Below are 17,567 nucleotides of genomic sequence, written 5' to 3'. Positions count from 1 at the left end.
ACTATATCTGCAACAGCCATTAGGCTACCTAGGGTCATTTTAGGAGTGAGTCCTCTACCATTCAAATATTAATGCTATAGTGCTGTCTGTTGTCAAGCAAATTACCTGGCGCACACAGCTAATGAATCCCATTATAGGAGTGAATAGCTTTTTTCCATTTTTGCAGATATTATGTTAACATAATATGCACGGAAAAAATTATTGAAAATGAAAGCTGCGAATTATGCTATCAGTTATGATAACATCAATAAAGGACAAAATCCATCTATAATTAAGGCAACAGTGCATCCCAGTTGGCTCCATCACAACCACAACAACAGTTAATTGCTTTGTGCCCATGACAGCCTCTTCAAGTACTTGGGAATATGGTCTGACAGCACCCTTCCCTTCCAACATAAAGTAAAACCCCAGCTGGGGCTTTGCCTTTTAGATCAGAGCCATTCTTCTTTTGCTCTGTGGCGAGCAGGGCATGCACTGAGCTCTGGTTAGAGGGTGCAGGGAGCCAAGAGCGGTCCAGCCAGTCAATGAGGGGAGTCTGATTAACATTTTCATCCTATCTGTGTGTTTCTACCGAAGGAGCTAGTGTTGTAAATGACCAAAGCGAACGTCTTGAATGACAAGAGCGCACAACACGAGAATGGCACACTGCAAAGACTCTTGAATACAAAGACCACAGCCCTGTAGCCCCCGAGGGAGAGGCTTTGATTTATTTACAAAACTGTTGGGCTCTGTGATAAGTAACAGCAGCGGAGTCAAACACTGGTGCATGCTCATGTTGTTGCCTACATGAAAGCAGCTCAAGAAAGAACCAGAACTCTCATCTTCAGCACGTCTTCCTGACAAGAGGCAGCTCATTTGTCCCAGACTCTCTCTGCCACAGCCATCAGATGATCATCCTTCCACTGCTAGATTAAGGTGATGCACAACTCATACCACCCTTTCAAAGGTGTGTGTGATTGGTTACATGTTTTGAGGTGATGCTCACGTTTGATGCCAGCGCTTCTGACAAGTCGCAGTCACCAGTACAAATGCTTTACTCTGTGAAATATCTGCTGAAGAATCTCATAACTTGTGCCGCTCTTTTGACTCCTCTTTAGTTTCATCGCTTGCCCCAGCTTGTTGTGACTGATGAATACCTCATTGAACCCCATACAATATTCTTGTATCTTGTCAAGACCGCTAAATCTGTTTTTTTTTTACTTATTTTTTTGTAGGAGTCAGATCTAAGAAATGGCCCCACGTCTTAACTGAAGATGTATTTGATCCAATCTTAATAACTTCTTGAAAAGTTCAGCTCATCGCGGCTCATTAGTTTCATTCATGTGTTTCAAAGTCATTCGTGGAGCTTATATAACAGTCTATGTCAGATGAGTTATTTTTGTCGTTTTTTTTGTCACATCTGTTACATCTAAATACCTGACATGTTCCCTCATATGCTGTAAGATGTCCTGTTGTAGCCAATTTTTGTGATCATGTCACCCCTTTTCTCTGTGACCTGAAGATGATCCTCCATATATTGAAGTCATGTTTATGCTTAAATACTCATGAATTTGATATTCGGGTAAAGGTTGCTAGGGGGCAAAAAAAGCTATTTGCTATGAAAAAGTTGGATTTTGGAATTTCTCTGCAATATGCTATAAAATATATGCGCAGGACTGACTTCGTTGACCTCTAATATGTATGATTATTGTATATATTTGGATAAATTTGTCTAACATCAAAGAGATTCACGTCACAAATAAATGTACACCATTGTTAGTCGTGTTGTGTCGTTTCTTTTTTGTCATTTCTGGACTTGTGTTCTCATTAAACTAATTTAAGAGTCTTAATCACACAAAATAGTTATTGAAATAACTTAAAAGAAATAAGCACTCTTGCAGTTCCACTCTCCCCAGCATGTCAGGAAACACACATATCTGACTGACACTCCTCACAGAATCAAAATGAAGTATGTTTTGCCCAAAACTGAAGCACAAAACCACACCGCCCAAAGCTACCAGCCACAGAGTGACGTTCCCTGCCTCCACTGCCCCGAGCTTCTTATTTTCTTGATTTTCCAGATAACTGGTTCAGCCTGTCCTAAGACAAAATGAGAGATAGAGCACGAAAGTGTTTGTGACAGGAGGAGACGCAGGAGGAGAGGTGACATCTTTTACTGTCATTATGTTTGCTGAGTCCTCACTAGATGGCAGTGTAGTGTAGGAATATTGTTTGACAAGTTTTACCAGACATGGCATCATTTTAGAAACTTTCTGTGTGTGTGTGTGTGTGTGTGTGTGTGTGTGTGTGTGTGTGTGTGTGTGTTGGTATCACAAAAATGCAATGACTGCTCAAAGTTATGGCAGCATGGAGGAAGTGTGTGCCTCACCATGTAGATGTTTATTTTAATTGCTAGTTTTTATCCGACCGTGACCTTTGACCCCGCTTGGTGCACTCTTTGGCTGGGGCCGCCCAGTGGGTGTGGTTCGGCAGTTGCAGAAAGCTCAGGAAATGAATGTTTGATCAGCCTGTGCAAAGACAACAACAACAACTACGGCGTAGTGGGGAGGAAAAGAGAAACGTCTAAATTTAACTCATCAGCTGCTGCCAAATCAAATAAAATCATCAGAGGGCAGCTTCCTGTTGGTTTCTCTTCCAAAACATCTGGATTTTCATTAGATGGATAATATCTATGTATATCAGGAACATAAATATTATAAATATCATATTATAGACATCATAGCAGAGCCTTGAATCTGCACAAGAAGTGAACACATTTCACTCTCTTGGTGTTTCTTGATGGGTTTTTAAGTGCTCCTACGATTTTGATAAGGCAAACTGCACCCACACCGACTATCAAGTGCATGCATCTCACATATACTCGTGATCATTTATCATCACTGGGCATTTGTTGCTATATAAAATGGTCACTCACTGCCTATAGGATGTAATTACCTTGCGTTTCTACCCTCTCCACAGCAGCAGCATGCACTCTTCAGATGCCTGATGCATTCAGAAGGTGCAGTAAAGAGGGGAGAGCAGCACATCCTACTCACTCACTGTTGGAGAGTATGTGGGAGGAGGTGATAGCGGGCAAGCTTTCACTGTGTGCAATGTCCTCCTCGACAGCGATATTTAGAAACACGAAGCACACTCAATATGCACAGAAAAAATATGCCTGGCAGGAGACTGCTGCAGTTTTTCTCCATTTATGGTTAGAGCAGATTTGCGAGTAATTCCTGCTTAATAAAACATTTAGCATTGCCTTAAAAATAAATTGGCTTTAAAAGACGTAATTTGGGGAAATTAGCCAGTGTTACAGCGAGGAAGGATAAAGTATATATAGATATATGTGTTGGGGGTGGAAGCTTGTCCCTCCCATTTTTTTCAGCCCAGTCCAGTTCCATCTAAACGCTTGGTCTCCAGAACCTCCTCTGACAAGTTTCCTTGCTTTCCTGTGAGAATAGGCAGCCGCCGTCAGAGAGGAGCTGAGGGAGTTCAGAAGATCAGAGGCAAAGCAGCAGTTGTCTCTCTTCTGGGAAACCAGATGACCCTCTTCAAAGTGATAATGTAAACAGCTAGCAACTGCTGGAACCGTGGGAGTCTGAAGTAAAACCTGAGGAATTCTCCTGCAGGATAACTATAAAAACGACCAACACTGTAAGTTGTATTCTTTTTTACCTTTTTTTACCCACTGACGCAGGCATTCGCTGGAGCTGAGAACAAAGCAGATAAGTTATGTGGCATGGTTCAGTTTTGTGATCTGTGGGCTTTGGAACTTTGGGAGGGTAGGAGGTTATTTTCAATGCGCTGATAAGAGATATTACGGTCCATGTGAAAAAAAAAAAATTCTCATGGAGCATAGTGATATTTCCAAAATATCAAGACAAAGGGTCCATAGTTTTTGTGCATTAACTTTTTCTGCATTAAGACTTGATTGCATCATATTCTGACTTTAATATTGTAGTAGATCTTCATTGCTAACCGGCCTGTCTGCAGCTGCACTGTCAACTCCAGCTGCCGAGGCTTCAAACAGCTGCTTTCAATTAACGTCACCCTAAAGAAACATTACTCCGAACAAGCATTTGTTGACTTTAGATGTGAGGCTGGGGCAGAAACAGGATTTCATAATATGCGCGCCTGGTGATGTGAGTTATAGACAGCCATAAAACTGAAAAGGCAGGTCGTGACCCAAAACCTCTCACCCGTGCAATGGATTGTTCCTGTTCTCCTTTTTTGCACAGTTTTCATTTTATGAATTTTGTGTTAGATTAAGTTTTATGATGTCATCATCAGCTTCTCGCTCAGTGAATTTCATAATAAATGGAGTTCTTTTACAGCACTAAATCTGGATATTTTCCAGTTTGTAGTAAATGTCAGCTTTTTGCATAAATGTTAGAGGTTTACAGGGATTTTACAGCATTACGAAATTGAAAATCAGCACTTCATTTTCCCAGAGTGTTGGTTAAAATGTGTCAACATACGTGGGCTCGGTTTGCCAGACCGCTACCTCAGCGCTGAGTAAAGTGAACCACACACTAACCACTAGATCTCCAACATGGAGGCCATCCAAAGACAACCACAGTAGGGACTAAAGCCAGCTCCTCCACTTAGGTACACAAAGTCTGTCTCTTTCCACACCACTGCAAAGTGTGTGTGTGTGTGTGTGTGTGTGTGTGTGTGTGTGTGTGTGAGATTACGTGCATGTGTGTGTCCCAATGCGGTTCTACACCCAAAAGCTGTGAAGGCACCGATCCAACTGTAACAATGTAAATTGTTTCAGGTTCAAAGTGTGCTCTGTTGTTGCCACCCACCCTGCTGTGGGAGTGTAGCAGGACCATTTTTAGCAAGTTGTGCAGTGATATATTCTGTGTGAAGTTATCAAAACAATGCCATTGTTTTGTAGCAGAAATAAAAAACTCTGTGGTGTGAGTTCTCTTCTTTCTCCAACCTTCCCTGCTTGGTTGATGCAAAAGCTTTGTGTGCAAGTTCAGCTTAATGCAAATGTATTTAATGTACAGCATTCCTGGAAAACTACAGTAGGGAAGCTCTTGAATAACATGAAGCTCCCTCTATGCTCAGTGAGCTCTGATCGTGTTTTCGAAATAGAAAATTTCCAGGAGTCTGACATTATGGATGTTTATGTAAATGGTCTAAATCATATAAACTGTCCAAATATTCATCGTGACGTTAGACAGTACCTTTCACAGAGAGAGCAATCTAAACACAGGCTTCCCTCACCTACTTAATCATCAAATACAAGGACTTTTCAAGGATATTCCAAGCCCCATTCCTATAAATTCAAGGACCCAATGTAGCAGAGTTTGAGACATGGATCAAGGTATATTGCGGGGTACTGTCTTGTGTGGTGCCTCAGCAGCATGGCTCATCAAAGCTGCTTCGCCCATGGCATGAAGTTTTATTGATTTGCTGCAACGGACAAGGCTGTAGCCATATATATAATATTTGAAAACTAATTCCTATGATATTATATTATTTATCATAAGGAAGTACATCTATACAGTATACCATATGGATATGCAATACATGAAGAACACAGAACTGCGTTGTTTATGACTTTAATTAGATTTGCTAGTGCTTATTTTGGACAGCGCTGCCTAGTTACCTGTCGTAGCGTAGCATTTCTTTTAAAAACATATATATTATTTATCAATATATTGGTGAGGTGGGATTTTAGGCATACGTGAATATTGGCAGTGGGAGTGTTCCCCACAATATATATTATAATTACTGCATTTCGGGCCGTATGGACGTCCTATGGATCTTCGACAAGCCAGTATTTGGTGAGCTACGAGCCCTTGAATTGACATTATCCAGGCATAGCTGAAGGTTCGCGTCATGTTATCTTTCTCGATTACTTGCCGCTGTTTAACCTGCATCATTCGACTATATTACTCATGCATGCACTTTCTCAAGCAAGGTGGCACATAGAATACATAGAACGTAGCCTACTTGAAAAGAAAAGAACTTCCATTTCTACTCCTGCACAATATATAGATTGAAATTCAAGCAATTGTAATGACCCATGTCTATTTATGTCTGTTTTCGAAACATTCACCCCTTCATATTACTAACTTTCAAGGATTTCAAGGACCCATGGGAACCTTGTAAACAGAAATATATTGACTTAATTATACTGTCTGCAGGACAAAATTACTGGAGAACAGCACACATAACTGGGTTAACAACATAACTCTCTGTGAGCACTTAGAGTTTAAAAGCATGTACAATGTGGTCTAAAACAATCTGTGGTCCACAATCACCTTCAGGTTCTTGACAGCAGACGATGTGCAGCTGTGTTGGGAAGATTAGTGGTGAAATTATATATAAATATCAGTCTCTGGAAACAGAAATTAAGCTTCCTAGATTACCGCGATGCCCTAGCTTGCACTCAGGGTTACGGGTCAGGTTATGCTGATAAAAAGGTGTGCAGCAGTGGCCTAAGTATAATTACCAGGAATGGTTGTCGGGGAGCGGGCTGGCAAAACTCTGAAAGGGTTATGGCCAATATTTCAAAGATGTCTGTATGTTGGAAGGGAAATGGTTGTGATTTAAATCTTCTAGGAAATCAATACAGAATGGCCCTGGTTAATGGGGGAATACAATGACCCTTTCCCTCGTGCTCTAATTACAAGGAAGAACAATCAGTCACGGAGGCAGAATAACTCGTGTTATATTTGCCTCTCCTCATTGTATTTCCATGAACTGCTGCAGTTCTTTTTTTTCACAGATAACAGCCTCTTGTCTGTAAAAGTGGACGTTATCTGGCAGCCATTCACTCTTCTCCTAATTCGGCCTCAGACAGGAGACAACATAAGCATTGGTTACCATGGCAACCGCGCCGAGAACAGAGCTGAGTCAAAGTCCCCCCCCCCACATCAATCATGATAAAACTGTGCATCTGTTGCTCTGACTGTTTGCAGTACTTTCTGAGAGGTCTCAATAAACCTTGACGATGTTTTTGTCTGGCACTAAGGTCTTTCTCCCTATTCTGCATCGCGCCGAATAACCAAGATCCACTGAAAACAAGCTGTGGTATGTATTATTCTTGTCCTGCAGTACTTTGGCGACAATCTATGAGAACAGGCTGAATTTAGACCGTCATCTGTCAGCTTTAAGACGAGACTCTGCAGATCCCAGTGAAAGAGACAAACTGTTTCCTCTCATTCCGCAGACTTTTACAGCTGTAGGAAAGTTTATTTGATTTACATATGTCATTATAATAATACCCAACGAACCAAGACGCCGTCACCTAAAGCCCGGTTTGATATAGTCCAGTATTAATACAAATCATCAGTTATAATGTGTTGAAATTATTATTAACGACCTGAGAATAAAAGAGTCCAGAGCTATCAAAGAATCATGGGAAAAAATGAGGCATGAAAAGTAAGTGTTGAATTTTGCACAGAGCTTGCAATATTTTCTGCGCCAACCCAACTCAATTATCCCAGATTAACTGGTAGTTTCAAGAAATTACAGGAAAATAAAATAAAACATTTAAAGGGGAGTTTCACATGCAAAGATCAGATTGCTTGTCACCAGAAGTGGTATTCACTCAACCTGCAATACGAACATGCAATACATGAAAAACGTATACTTAAAACTAGAACCAGTAGTAATAATTATGGCACTTTGTTATGTTTATTTATGATTCCAATTAGATTTGCCAATGATTATTTCGGACAGTGCTACGTGGTTACCTGTCATAGGATAGTCTTTTTTAAAAAAACGTACATACATTATTCATTAATATATTGGTGAGATGGGATTTTAAGCACACAGTGTTGAGTTTTGCACAGAGCTTGCAATATTTTCTGTACCAATTTAACCCAATTATCATGGATTAACTGGTAGATTTGAGGAAATTACAGAAAAAGTAAATAAAATAAAACATTTAAAGGGGGAATTTCATATGCAAACATCAGATTACTAGTCACAGGGAGTGGTACTCGCTCAACCGGCAACATGCAATACATGCAATGCACTCAACCTGTGAAAACTGTTGTATATCGTCTTCTGTGGCACTGAAGGAGCTTTTGTATAATTTCTGAAAATGACCCAGATGATGTCACTGAGGTATCGGCTCGGTTATCTCATCTTCAGCACGGAGACAACTAATTTCTATGAGTTAATTAAGTCTGTGTTTCAAACTGGGGGGTGTGGAGTTTGCAAGACATGGAGGGCCTAAGGAAGCACACCATAGTAGCATTATGGGAAGTGAACCAGCGTTTTTGAAGCTTGACCCATACTACACACCACGAACTATAACTATAACAAGAACTACATCAATAGCGACGTGAGCATCCACACTGATGAACAATAAAGTTTTGTAAACAGAGACAGCTGTCATCAGGCTACCTGCAGTAGTGCCACCCAGCTAATGTCAGTTATTCATAATCATCTCCGTAATGATAATAACACACTGAGGGCGAGCTTGATTGAATCTCAGATGTCCTTCCTCTTGATAGTGTTTTTATAGAGACTATTTGTTTTATCAAACAGGGGTGCATTTTTTTAACCTCAATGAGTCTCTCCGCAGAGTCATCTGTTATGCTGAACATGATGCCCTGTAAATTCCGATGGATTTTGACTGTCTGTGTTTCTATCGTTTATCAAATCACTCTTAAAGTGATTCCCATGATATAATACGCCACTGTTGCTGTTATAGTTGTGGCGTGGACACTGCCATCGACTTGACTTAGAACGATTTTTAAGATGATATATTTATAGTTATTGCTGTAGTCATCGTTCTTGGTGTGTACGGCCCTTAAAGGTCAAGGTGTCTGGAGCTCAACTGGATCTTTTACAAGTCTCTGAACTTTACAGAGGTGCAGTACTAAATCACTGGAGTAAAACGTTCATTCAGTATTAAAATTAATGTAATTTTTTTTAATAATAAAGGTGTGTTTTGAAGAAGGTACATCATCAATTGCGCTTCATGATCCTGTTTTCCTCTGCTGAATAAGCGTCCAACTTTCCACTTTCCATGCATTATAAATGTGACTCTACAAAATGGTAATGTTAACAGTACAGACCGTATTACGAGTCCTCGGTGCTTTACATTCTCCCTATATATATTATATTATGTAGACTATATTATGTATCTGTCAAAGGACAAAGATCCCTCAGCTTTCCCCCATTCACATGAAGCACATCCAGCCTGCTAACATTAACCTCCACAAAACCCATGAGCAGCAGAGATGAGACCAAACTATGAAAGAAAGAATCTACAGGTCAAAAGGTGACTTCATGCATCCCCACTTTCTCAGTGCAACACGCTCTGCCTGCCACAGTGCCAGACTTCTTTCTTAAGCCTGACCTAAGTTCAACCACAACACGATCCTGCTCATTATTCTTTGCACTGATGTCTCTCTCACAGGTTTTTACTGCGGATCCAGGCAGCGTTTGTGCGTCTGCGTCTCCAGTAAAGTAGCTGGTTTGTGACAAGACAAAGGTGTGCTTTTATCCGCGGACATCATTATCCTCAGCGGCAATCTGTATGAATGAGACGTCGACTAATAACACCTGACATTTGGTCAATGCTTCCGAGATAGACTGCCCTCACTGAAAAGTTCAAATAGTCAGCAAGAATGCGGGGGCTGGTGGGTGGGAGGATGTTGTGTGTGTTTAGTGCGTGTGTGTGTGCAGACATTTAAGCTTGTATGTGGTTTCGGTGGGAGCTCTGCCAGAAACAGGGAGGCAGGGTTTCAGGATTTGAGGGTTCACACAGCTCGGGAGTGAGAAAGGTCTGCTTTTCATTACATCAACCCATATGTCCACATATCTGCTCCGCCTCCCAGACTCCACTCTGTTTCCTGGCATTGTTATGTCAGTCAGTGACCCAATCCTTCTCTCTCTTACTCCCAAAATCTAGATATTTGTGTGAGTGTGTCTGATTGTGTGTGATTAAAGGGGTAATAACTCTGAGGGCTGGCAGGAGCAGGCTGCTGAGAAAATTAAAGATTCCAGAGCTGCATTTGAATATTGCTACAACACTCTCTGGAGAGACTGGCCAGCGATGCAGAAAAGAGTTAAGAGGTGGCAGGAAGAGAGGAGGGATCCCTGCTCTCCTCGCAGGATAAATCTGCACAGCTTCGCATTCCCTTTAATCTTGATCTCATTTCCCGTTTACAGTTAGAGAGGCAATTTAATTCACTTGAAGAAAAGCACCGTGCAAGTGTTTTCTGAGACAGCCCTGCATCCGCCTCCATTAGCTGGTGTTATTATCGCTATATTATCATTAGATGAACTTATGTGCTATATGAGTTCCAAGAAAGCAAAGCCAACACATTCAGTGGCGATTACTTTACTTTAAGGTGACCAAATGGGGGATAAATATATGTCTGATTAGATCAATGTGATACACATGGGAAATTATTTCAAATCATTTGCATGGGTGGGTTATGAGACACTTTGCCCCTGGGCCTAGACATGCAGAAGGCCCCACCACCTTTCCTACATAGGAGCAACACACACAGACGTAAAAGTTGCTTAACCTTTTTTTGCTGCATCTCTTATAGTGGTTATGCATCTCTCCTTGTGTTTGCATCTCTTTGTAGTCATATTGCAACTCTTTGTAGTTATTTTGTGTCTCCTAGCGGCCATTTTGTTTCTCTTTGTATTGATTTGCATCTCTTGGTAGTCATTTTGCATCTCTTGGTGGTCATTTTGTGTCTCTGTGGTTGTTCTGCTCCATTTCACAGTCTTTATGAGTGTTTTTGCAGTTGTTTTGTATCTCTTTGTAGTCGTTTTGTGTCTCTTAGCGGCCATTTTGTTTCTCTTTGTAGTAGTTTTGCATCTCTTGGTGGTCATTTTGAGTCTCTGTGGTTGTTCTGCTCCATTTCACAGTCGTAACGGGTGTTTTTGCAGTTGTTTTGCATCTCTTTGTAGTCGTTTTGTGTCTATTTGTGTCTCTTAGCGGCCATTTTGTTTCTCTTTGGAGTTGATTTGCATCTCTTGGAAGTCATTTTGTGTCTCTGTGGTTGTTCTGCTCCATTTCATAGTCTTTATGAGTGCTTTTGCAATTGTTTTGCATCTCTTTGTAGTCATTTTGCATGTCTTTGTAGTCGTTTTGCATCTCTTGGTGGTCATTTTGAGTCTCTGTGGTTGTTCTGATCCATTTCACAGTCTTTATGAGTGTTTTTGCAGTTGTTTTGCATCTCTTTGTAGTCGTTTTGTGTCTATTTGTAGTCGTTTGGTGTCTCTTAGCAGCCATTTTGTTTCTCTTTGGAGCTGATTTGCATCTCTTGGAAGTCATTTTGAGTCTCTGTGGTTGTTCTGCTCTATTTCATAGTCTTTATGAGTGCTTTTGGAATTGTTTTGCATCTCTTTGTAGTTGTTTTGTGTCTCTTTGCAGTCATTTTGTTTCTGTTTGTCATTGATTTGCATCTCTTCGTAGTTATTTTGAGTCTCTTTGCCCGTTTCCCACCATCATGGAACAGTTTCCATGCCAGTTCCTGCACCTAGTTTTAACCTATTCAGAGCATTTCAATGAAAAAGAAACTGGTTCAGAGCCTGAATAGCAGGTTTTCCTTGACCTGAAGTTCGAACCATGACGACAGCAGTGGGCTCGTCATATTCTACAGGTTGGATAGAGAGAATGGAGAAAGTCAATGTAGGAGTCAAGCAAGAAACTGTCATGCAAAGAAGAGCATGTGATGGTGTCATTAATAGTCGGTTCATGCTTGTTTTGGGGGTAGATCTTTAACAACAGATCAAAATTTTGCAGGTAGTTGATGCAATCTCCTACTTTGCTTCTACTGTTTATTTCCACTGTGCGTTGTACAAGATTCTCTGTTGATAGCACACTCTTGATTACTATGGTTCCACTCAAAATTGCTGGTTTGCTAGATAAAGCCTAAGTTCCAAAAAGTCCTGACCAGAACTGATTCAAGAACCAGAAATAAAAGGGGGTTTTGTGGTCTGATTGTAGGTGTCTCTTCAATTGACTTTTTGCAGGTAAGGGCTGTGGGGGCCCTGACACTTTGGGCCCCTAACCTTGTGCCCGGTAAGCCTGTTCAGTAATCCATCCATGATCACATCTATCATTGTATTTGGCACATTAAAGTGATCAGAAAACATTGTTTGTGGTTTTGGGATTAAATGTAAAGTTAATAAAAGAATCAGAAATAGTCTCTGCTCCTTGAGAGAACATCTGCCTTTCATTGCTTTCTCAGAGCAAACATCCTATATTTTGGAAAACTTTTTCTGGTGGAGGCACTCACTTTTTGAGGAAAGCACTTGTTCTGGCTTTGAAGTTCTCTGTTTTGTTATGGCTGGGCCATATAGCTTTGATGCAAACCTCCACAGAGGAGCTGTGGTAACACAGGAGCCTCAGTTATTTATGAAATGAAGTGGTAGGAGTTAATGAATCGCACATAGAGAGATAGGCAGAGGAGCATAAAAAAATCCCAAACTCTGCTTCAAACTGCAGTAACTTATAACAAGTTCCTTGTGGGATATTAGGGATACCACGAGAGATGAAGCAACACCACAGGAAGAAGGTGGCGAAGCTACAAGGCTGTTATTACAGGGGAAGCAACAGCATGGTTGTGAAGAACAGCCCCGAAGAGCTGAACTGATCCTGAGTGGCCATTCCTTTGTCCCGCTGCATACATAAGGCCTAGTGGGTGGATAAGTGAAGTCACATGGTCACTTTTCCTTTTTCCCACACAAACACACCCACATCCTCCTCCATGCAGCCACTCTTCACTCTTCTTCATCTCACTACTCACCCGCAGCGGGCAGTCTGCTCCGTCTGGATACTGTAGCAGCACAAAGTTGCGCTCTTTTCCCACAATGTTTCCGAATCGGAAATAACATCCGTCTGCTTTTATCAACATTATCTGGAGCCTCTGTCGGAGATATTCGACATCACATCGTGTGGAGTCAAGTTAATTGACGAGCTGAGCACTTTTGTTTCAGGTAATGATCAACTTACAGTAACAGTTTTGTCCTCGTGGGTTTGTGTTCGCTTTGTTTTTATGGAGCGCAGACAACAAGTCTCAAAGCGCGGCTGCGGCTGCGGCTAATGTATCCCCTCCTGCGTTACTTTTCATAGTGTAATATATGGTCTAAAGTTGTAATCTGACGTCATGCCCCGAGTGCAATGCACAACAGTCTGCATGAAGTTTACATTTGGTTTGGTAGTGAAACAGTTTCATATGCAGGCCTGATGTAAATTTAACCTCCTGTATCCCTCCACCCCCATACCCAGGTACCAGAGGTGCTAACTGCTATCCAGACTGGCTAATTTGCATGGGGCCTACCTTTGTGTATTGTTGACAGTGCTTTATAGTTGCTGGCTGAACAGTAGAAGTCACTTCTCTCTGCTTTCACACTCCATGAGCTGGCCTCCATCTGTGAGGAGAGAAAAGAGGCTGAACTTCTCTGCTAAAACCCACTAAGTGATAGAAAATAAGTGCCTGTGAGAATGGGAGCTATGTAAGATGCTCACATTCATTGCTGTGCTATTGAATTGTACTAACTGTCTGTAAAAATACTTGCATTATGTCCCCCAGCTGCAGTGACTAACCCGTCCCTTTTTTTGTGCACATCAACAGCTTTGTACTCGCAAAGCAACATCAATCATACAACAATGTCCTCCTCGCTTTTTGTCTCCATCCCTGTAATTACATGAGTCACCATAGCACCCATACACTATCTTTTCTATTAAATCAACACTTGGTTGCCTTGACAGCCTGAATGTGAAGCAAGCTGCGGTGTTTCATCCTCTCTCGCAGATCCCGGAGGAAGTGTAGGAGGCCGTGCAGCAGAGACATGAGTCTGGTGGACGTCAGGCAGACGGCGGGGTCCCTCACCCTGTCCCTGAACAGCAACGACCCCAAGGAGCGCTACCTCAACCGCATAGACGAGAGTGACCCCGAGTACCTCCGCAGTAGGAACATGTCGCCGGACCTGAGGCAGGACTTCAACATGATGGAGCAAAAGAAGAGGGTCACTCAGATCCTGCAGAGTCCGGTATGTAGCCCGCAGCAGCTCTGTACAAGTGCCCACCTACACACGCAGCTTTCAGTGTGTGTATGAGTAATAAACAGTGCTTTAAAAGAGAGAGGCATACCGTACCTTTACTCGAGGCTGACTGAAATGTATTTTGTTCTTGTTTATGTGAATGTCATTTCGTACACTCTGCTGTGCTCAGATATGGTTTTAGCTGTGAGTTTATGCTGCAGCTGTTATGAAATGTGGCACTGTTGCAGACAAACTTCCATCTCTGTGTGTGTTTGAACATCGACACATCAGTTTTCACTTATGTAATTACAGATTATGTGTACTAACTACCTATATTTAAAGGTAGAAGAAAGTCTGCATATTCTCAGAATTTGCTTACATACTTAATATACACAGTATCTGCTTTGTAAGCTACAGCTGAATCAGCTAGTCACTTTGAAGATTGGTAGATTGGCAGCAAATTAATTGGCAGCTTTTTTGGTCATCGATCAAACTTTGCAAATTTGACAAACATTCTCTCACATTTAGGCTCCTCAGACATGAATATTTGCTGGCTGTTATTGTCTTGCACGATATGAAACCGAAGATATTGGGGCTTTGGACTGATGTTCAGACACTAATTTCTGACACTTTATAGCTTAAACTATTAACCTGTACTGAAAATAATCTTTGGTTGTAGCCCGTATTGCAGCATTTTCCTTTCATTCTGCATCTATATACAGTATTATGTCAGAAACAGAGGAGAACAGTCTGGTTAGATGAAGTACAAGGAGGCGCAATAAACACATGCCATGAAGTGCATGGAAATAAGACGAGCCCACACTCATCTGCGATTGCATAACAGGCCCAACAAGTGGAGCTCATCTCGTCGCCATGGGAACCGTGGTCGGATGAAGCAGAATGCTGGAGCTTAGCTGCAGCACACAGGAGAAAAAAAAAAGTGCTGTTTCAAGACTCGCAGGCTACTCTTGAAGGCAAAAATTGATTGTGGGGTTTAATGCGATCCCCCCTGCTTCTCGTCGAGCCCTTTTCACACAGACACACAAAGAGGTTTCGAGTGGTCTTCAGTGATTTGTGTACTGATGTAATAAGCATGCTGTGAGCCCTGACACATCATGAGGTGTTGTAAAGAAGTTCAAGTTAGGTTGTGTATTGTATAGTGTTGCTAGGTGAAGGGAGCTTTACGGTTTGCAAACAACTCTTTCTTTTTTGTCTGCAGGTGTTTAAAGATGAGTTGGAAGGGCTGATTCAGGACCAGATGACAAAGGGCAACAACCCTACTGGTCTGCTGGCTCTGAGACAGATTGCTGACCTGGTCATGGCCAGTACCTTGGGAGGGGCTGGCCCCTTGACTTCACCCATCAGTGAGTGCCACTGTGTTTGTGTGTGTGTGAATGTCTATCCCTATCTCCATCCGGGCCTGATTGTCATTCAGCGTGTGTGTACTCCATGTGCATTATGCAGGCTGAATATCTTCATTGTCAGAGGCCGTATTGTCAGACTCTTGTGACACTGAACAACCCTGAAACAGCAGAAAAGGCGGAAAGCTGTTGACAGCGTTCTTCATTGTCAGTGTTTCTATTAAGCAGCCCTCATGACCAGTCTTGGGAATGACTTAACAGCAGTTTGCAATGCTAATTATGTTAGCCTAACCTCTTCGCCTTATGGTCCTCGGGAGGTCACAGAGCACCCGGGAACTAAAAGTTTGTCTATTAACACTGCAAATGTTTGGGAAGGAGTCTCTGTAGGAAATGGCTGAGGTCGCAGAGGCAGACCTGCTCTTTTAAAAGCTAAAGTGGCTGTTAAAGATAGGGCCCTGTATCATCTAATGCCCTTATATGGTGTTACATCCCAAAAATACCCCTCTGAGAAAGACCTTTTTTAAGCTTCAGCTGTAGAGACTCAAGTTCACTGGGATGTTTTAACCTTATATACAGTGAAAACAAACCAAGTAAACATCTTTGTAGATGTTTGGAAAAATGCAAATTTAATGTGATGTTAATGATGTTGTGTCTTGCGGCAGGCGTTGGCATGGTGACTCCAGTCAATGACTTGTATGGCATCGAGTCTCCCTCCTTTGCCAAAGGGGAGAAACAGAGTCGCTGCAGGCTGGCCAGCCTCTACAGGCTTGTTGACCTCTTCAGCTGGGCTCGTTTTACAAGCTCCTACATTACTGTGAGTACAACATCACAACTACTTGCCGCTCCAGTGCACCTCTGCTTATGTATGCTGCACAAGGTTTGTGTATTTTAATGTGTGCCTCGTGTTTTCTGGCTACTGGGAGGCTTAAAGGGGAATACCTCTTTATTTTCAGAGCGCATATATTATTTATGGTTTGGAAAAGTCAGATTTGTGAATATGTATAGCTCCCCAACAGCAAGAACTCAAACTGAAATATGTGATGAACACCTGCGATGTCAAGATATAAAGCTCAGATTTTCCCCAAAGACAAAGCCTAGAAAGTGAGTTTTATCAACCCACACACCGATTTTTGAGGTCTTCGCAGTGAAGAGAGTTCTCCTTTGTGTTTCAGAGTTTCCTGTACCCTTGAATGTGTGAAATGGTTCTCTCCTGCTCTGAGTAGCTGTTAACCCAGCTTAAAGAATTTTAAGAGTGGAGATTTGGTCTCACGTGGTGTCAGTACTTTTTAACAGGCTTTTGACCCTGACAGGAATGAATTTATTGCGGTAAAAATGCTGCAGAGTCATCATATGGGTCAGAAATAAATATACAGCTCAGTCTGAAGTCTCAGTCCAAATAGGAATTTCAGAATGTCTCTCTCATGTTATGCATTTCATTGTAACCTATTTAATGGATTTTAATTATATGTTCATTTTGTTTGTCAGGTGCGTGTCAGTAAAGAGCAGGACCACATTCTTATTAGTCCCCGAGGTCTGTCTTTCGCTGAGGTGACGGCAGCAAATTTGGTAAGCACAATGACTGTGTTTGTTGTTATTTTCCAATTAGGGGTACGAACTGCTTTATCAGGGAACTTAACAACAAGCAATGGGCAAAATTCAGAACACAATTTCAGTGTATTCGGTGAAATCACAATTAATGTCAATAATAATCAATTGGATGACACCCTAAAGTTTTCAATTTTAAGTAAGGAGTGTTGGGTTAGTGCAGTAAGATTTTTGTGTTTTTATTGTAAAGGGAATGGTCCGGTACCTCTGGTGGTAATACTGGACGTGAGTTCTCAACATACATTACATCTGCCTGACCTGTTTCCATCAGAGTTCACAAAGGTTTCTAGATGTATCCAACAGAAAAAGCTACAGTGCTCAACTATCATTAGTTCCTCTCTAAATACAGCCTGTTATCCACATACATAGTAATAGCTAATAACTTCTGTTGTGAGTTTTCATTTGTCTCCCAAAATAAGGGTTTAGTTTGTCTTGCCAAACACAAGAAGCTTTGTGCTGAAGAACATATTAACTTGCATTATCCCAATTTTCAACTCCTAACTTTACTTAACTTTGCTTCATTAAATATCAGTGCCCTGAGAGGTAGACCAACTAAGCCTGTACAGAATATGCTTATAATGCAAAAACAGTGCAAACATCAGTTGTAAAACATGTACTTATATATAGTTT

The 17,567-nt window shown here is 41.5% G+C and overlaps 1 protein-coding gene across 3 annotated transcripts in view; it reads left to right on the top strand.

The window, feature by feature from the left end:
• Positions 1 to 3,458: 3,458 nt before the first annotated feature.
• LOC117248482 (gamma-adducin) overlaps positions 3,459 to 17,567 on the top strand; it is a 30,690-nt gene continuing 16,581 nt past the window's right edge. The window contains exons 1-5 of one of the 3 annotated variants that reach the window (XM_033613609.2): positions 3,459 to 3,639; positions 13,743 to 13,980; positions 15,191 to 15,335; positions 15,995 to 16,146; positions 16,818 to 16,898. In XM_033613609.2, coding sequence (XP_033469500.1) covers positions 13,780 to 13,980; positions 15,191 to 15,335; positions 15,995 to 16,146; positions 16,818 to 16,898 — 579 coding nt within the window. In that variant the 5' untranslated portion in view covers positions 3,459 to 3,639; positions 13,743 to 13,779. Of the gene's footprint in view, positions 3,640 to 6,930; positions 7,036 to 12,694; positions 12,925 to 13,742; positions 13,981 to 15,190; positions 15,336 to 15,994; positions 16,147 to 16,817; positions 16,899 to 17,567 lie in introns of those variants that run through there. The other 2 variants (XM_033613610.2, XM_033613608.2) reach the window with 2 other exon arrangements.

This window comes from Epinephelus lanceolatus, chromosome 17 (genome assembly GCF_041903045.1).
Source record: "Epinephelus lanceolatus isolate andai-2023 chromosome 17, ASM4190304v1, whole genome shotgun sequence".
In the NCBI taxonomy this organism is placed as follows: domain Eukaryota; kingdom Metazoa; phylum Chordata; class Actinopteri; order Perciformes; family Serranidae; genus Epinephelus; species Epinephelus lanceolatus.
The sequence above is the reverse complement of the archived record's forward strand: the minus strand, read 5'-3'. Positions and strand labels throughout refer to the sequence as shown.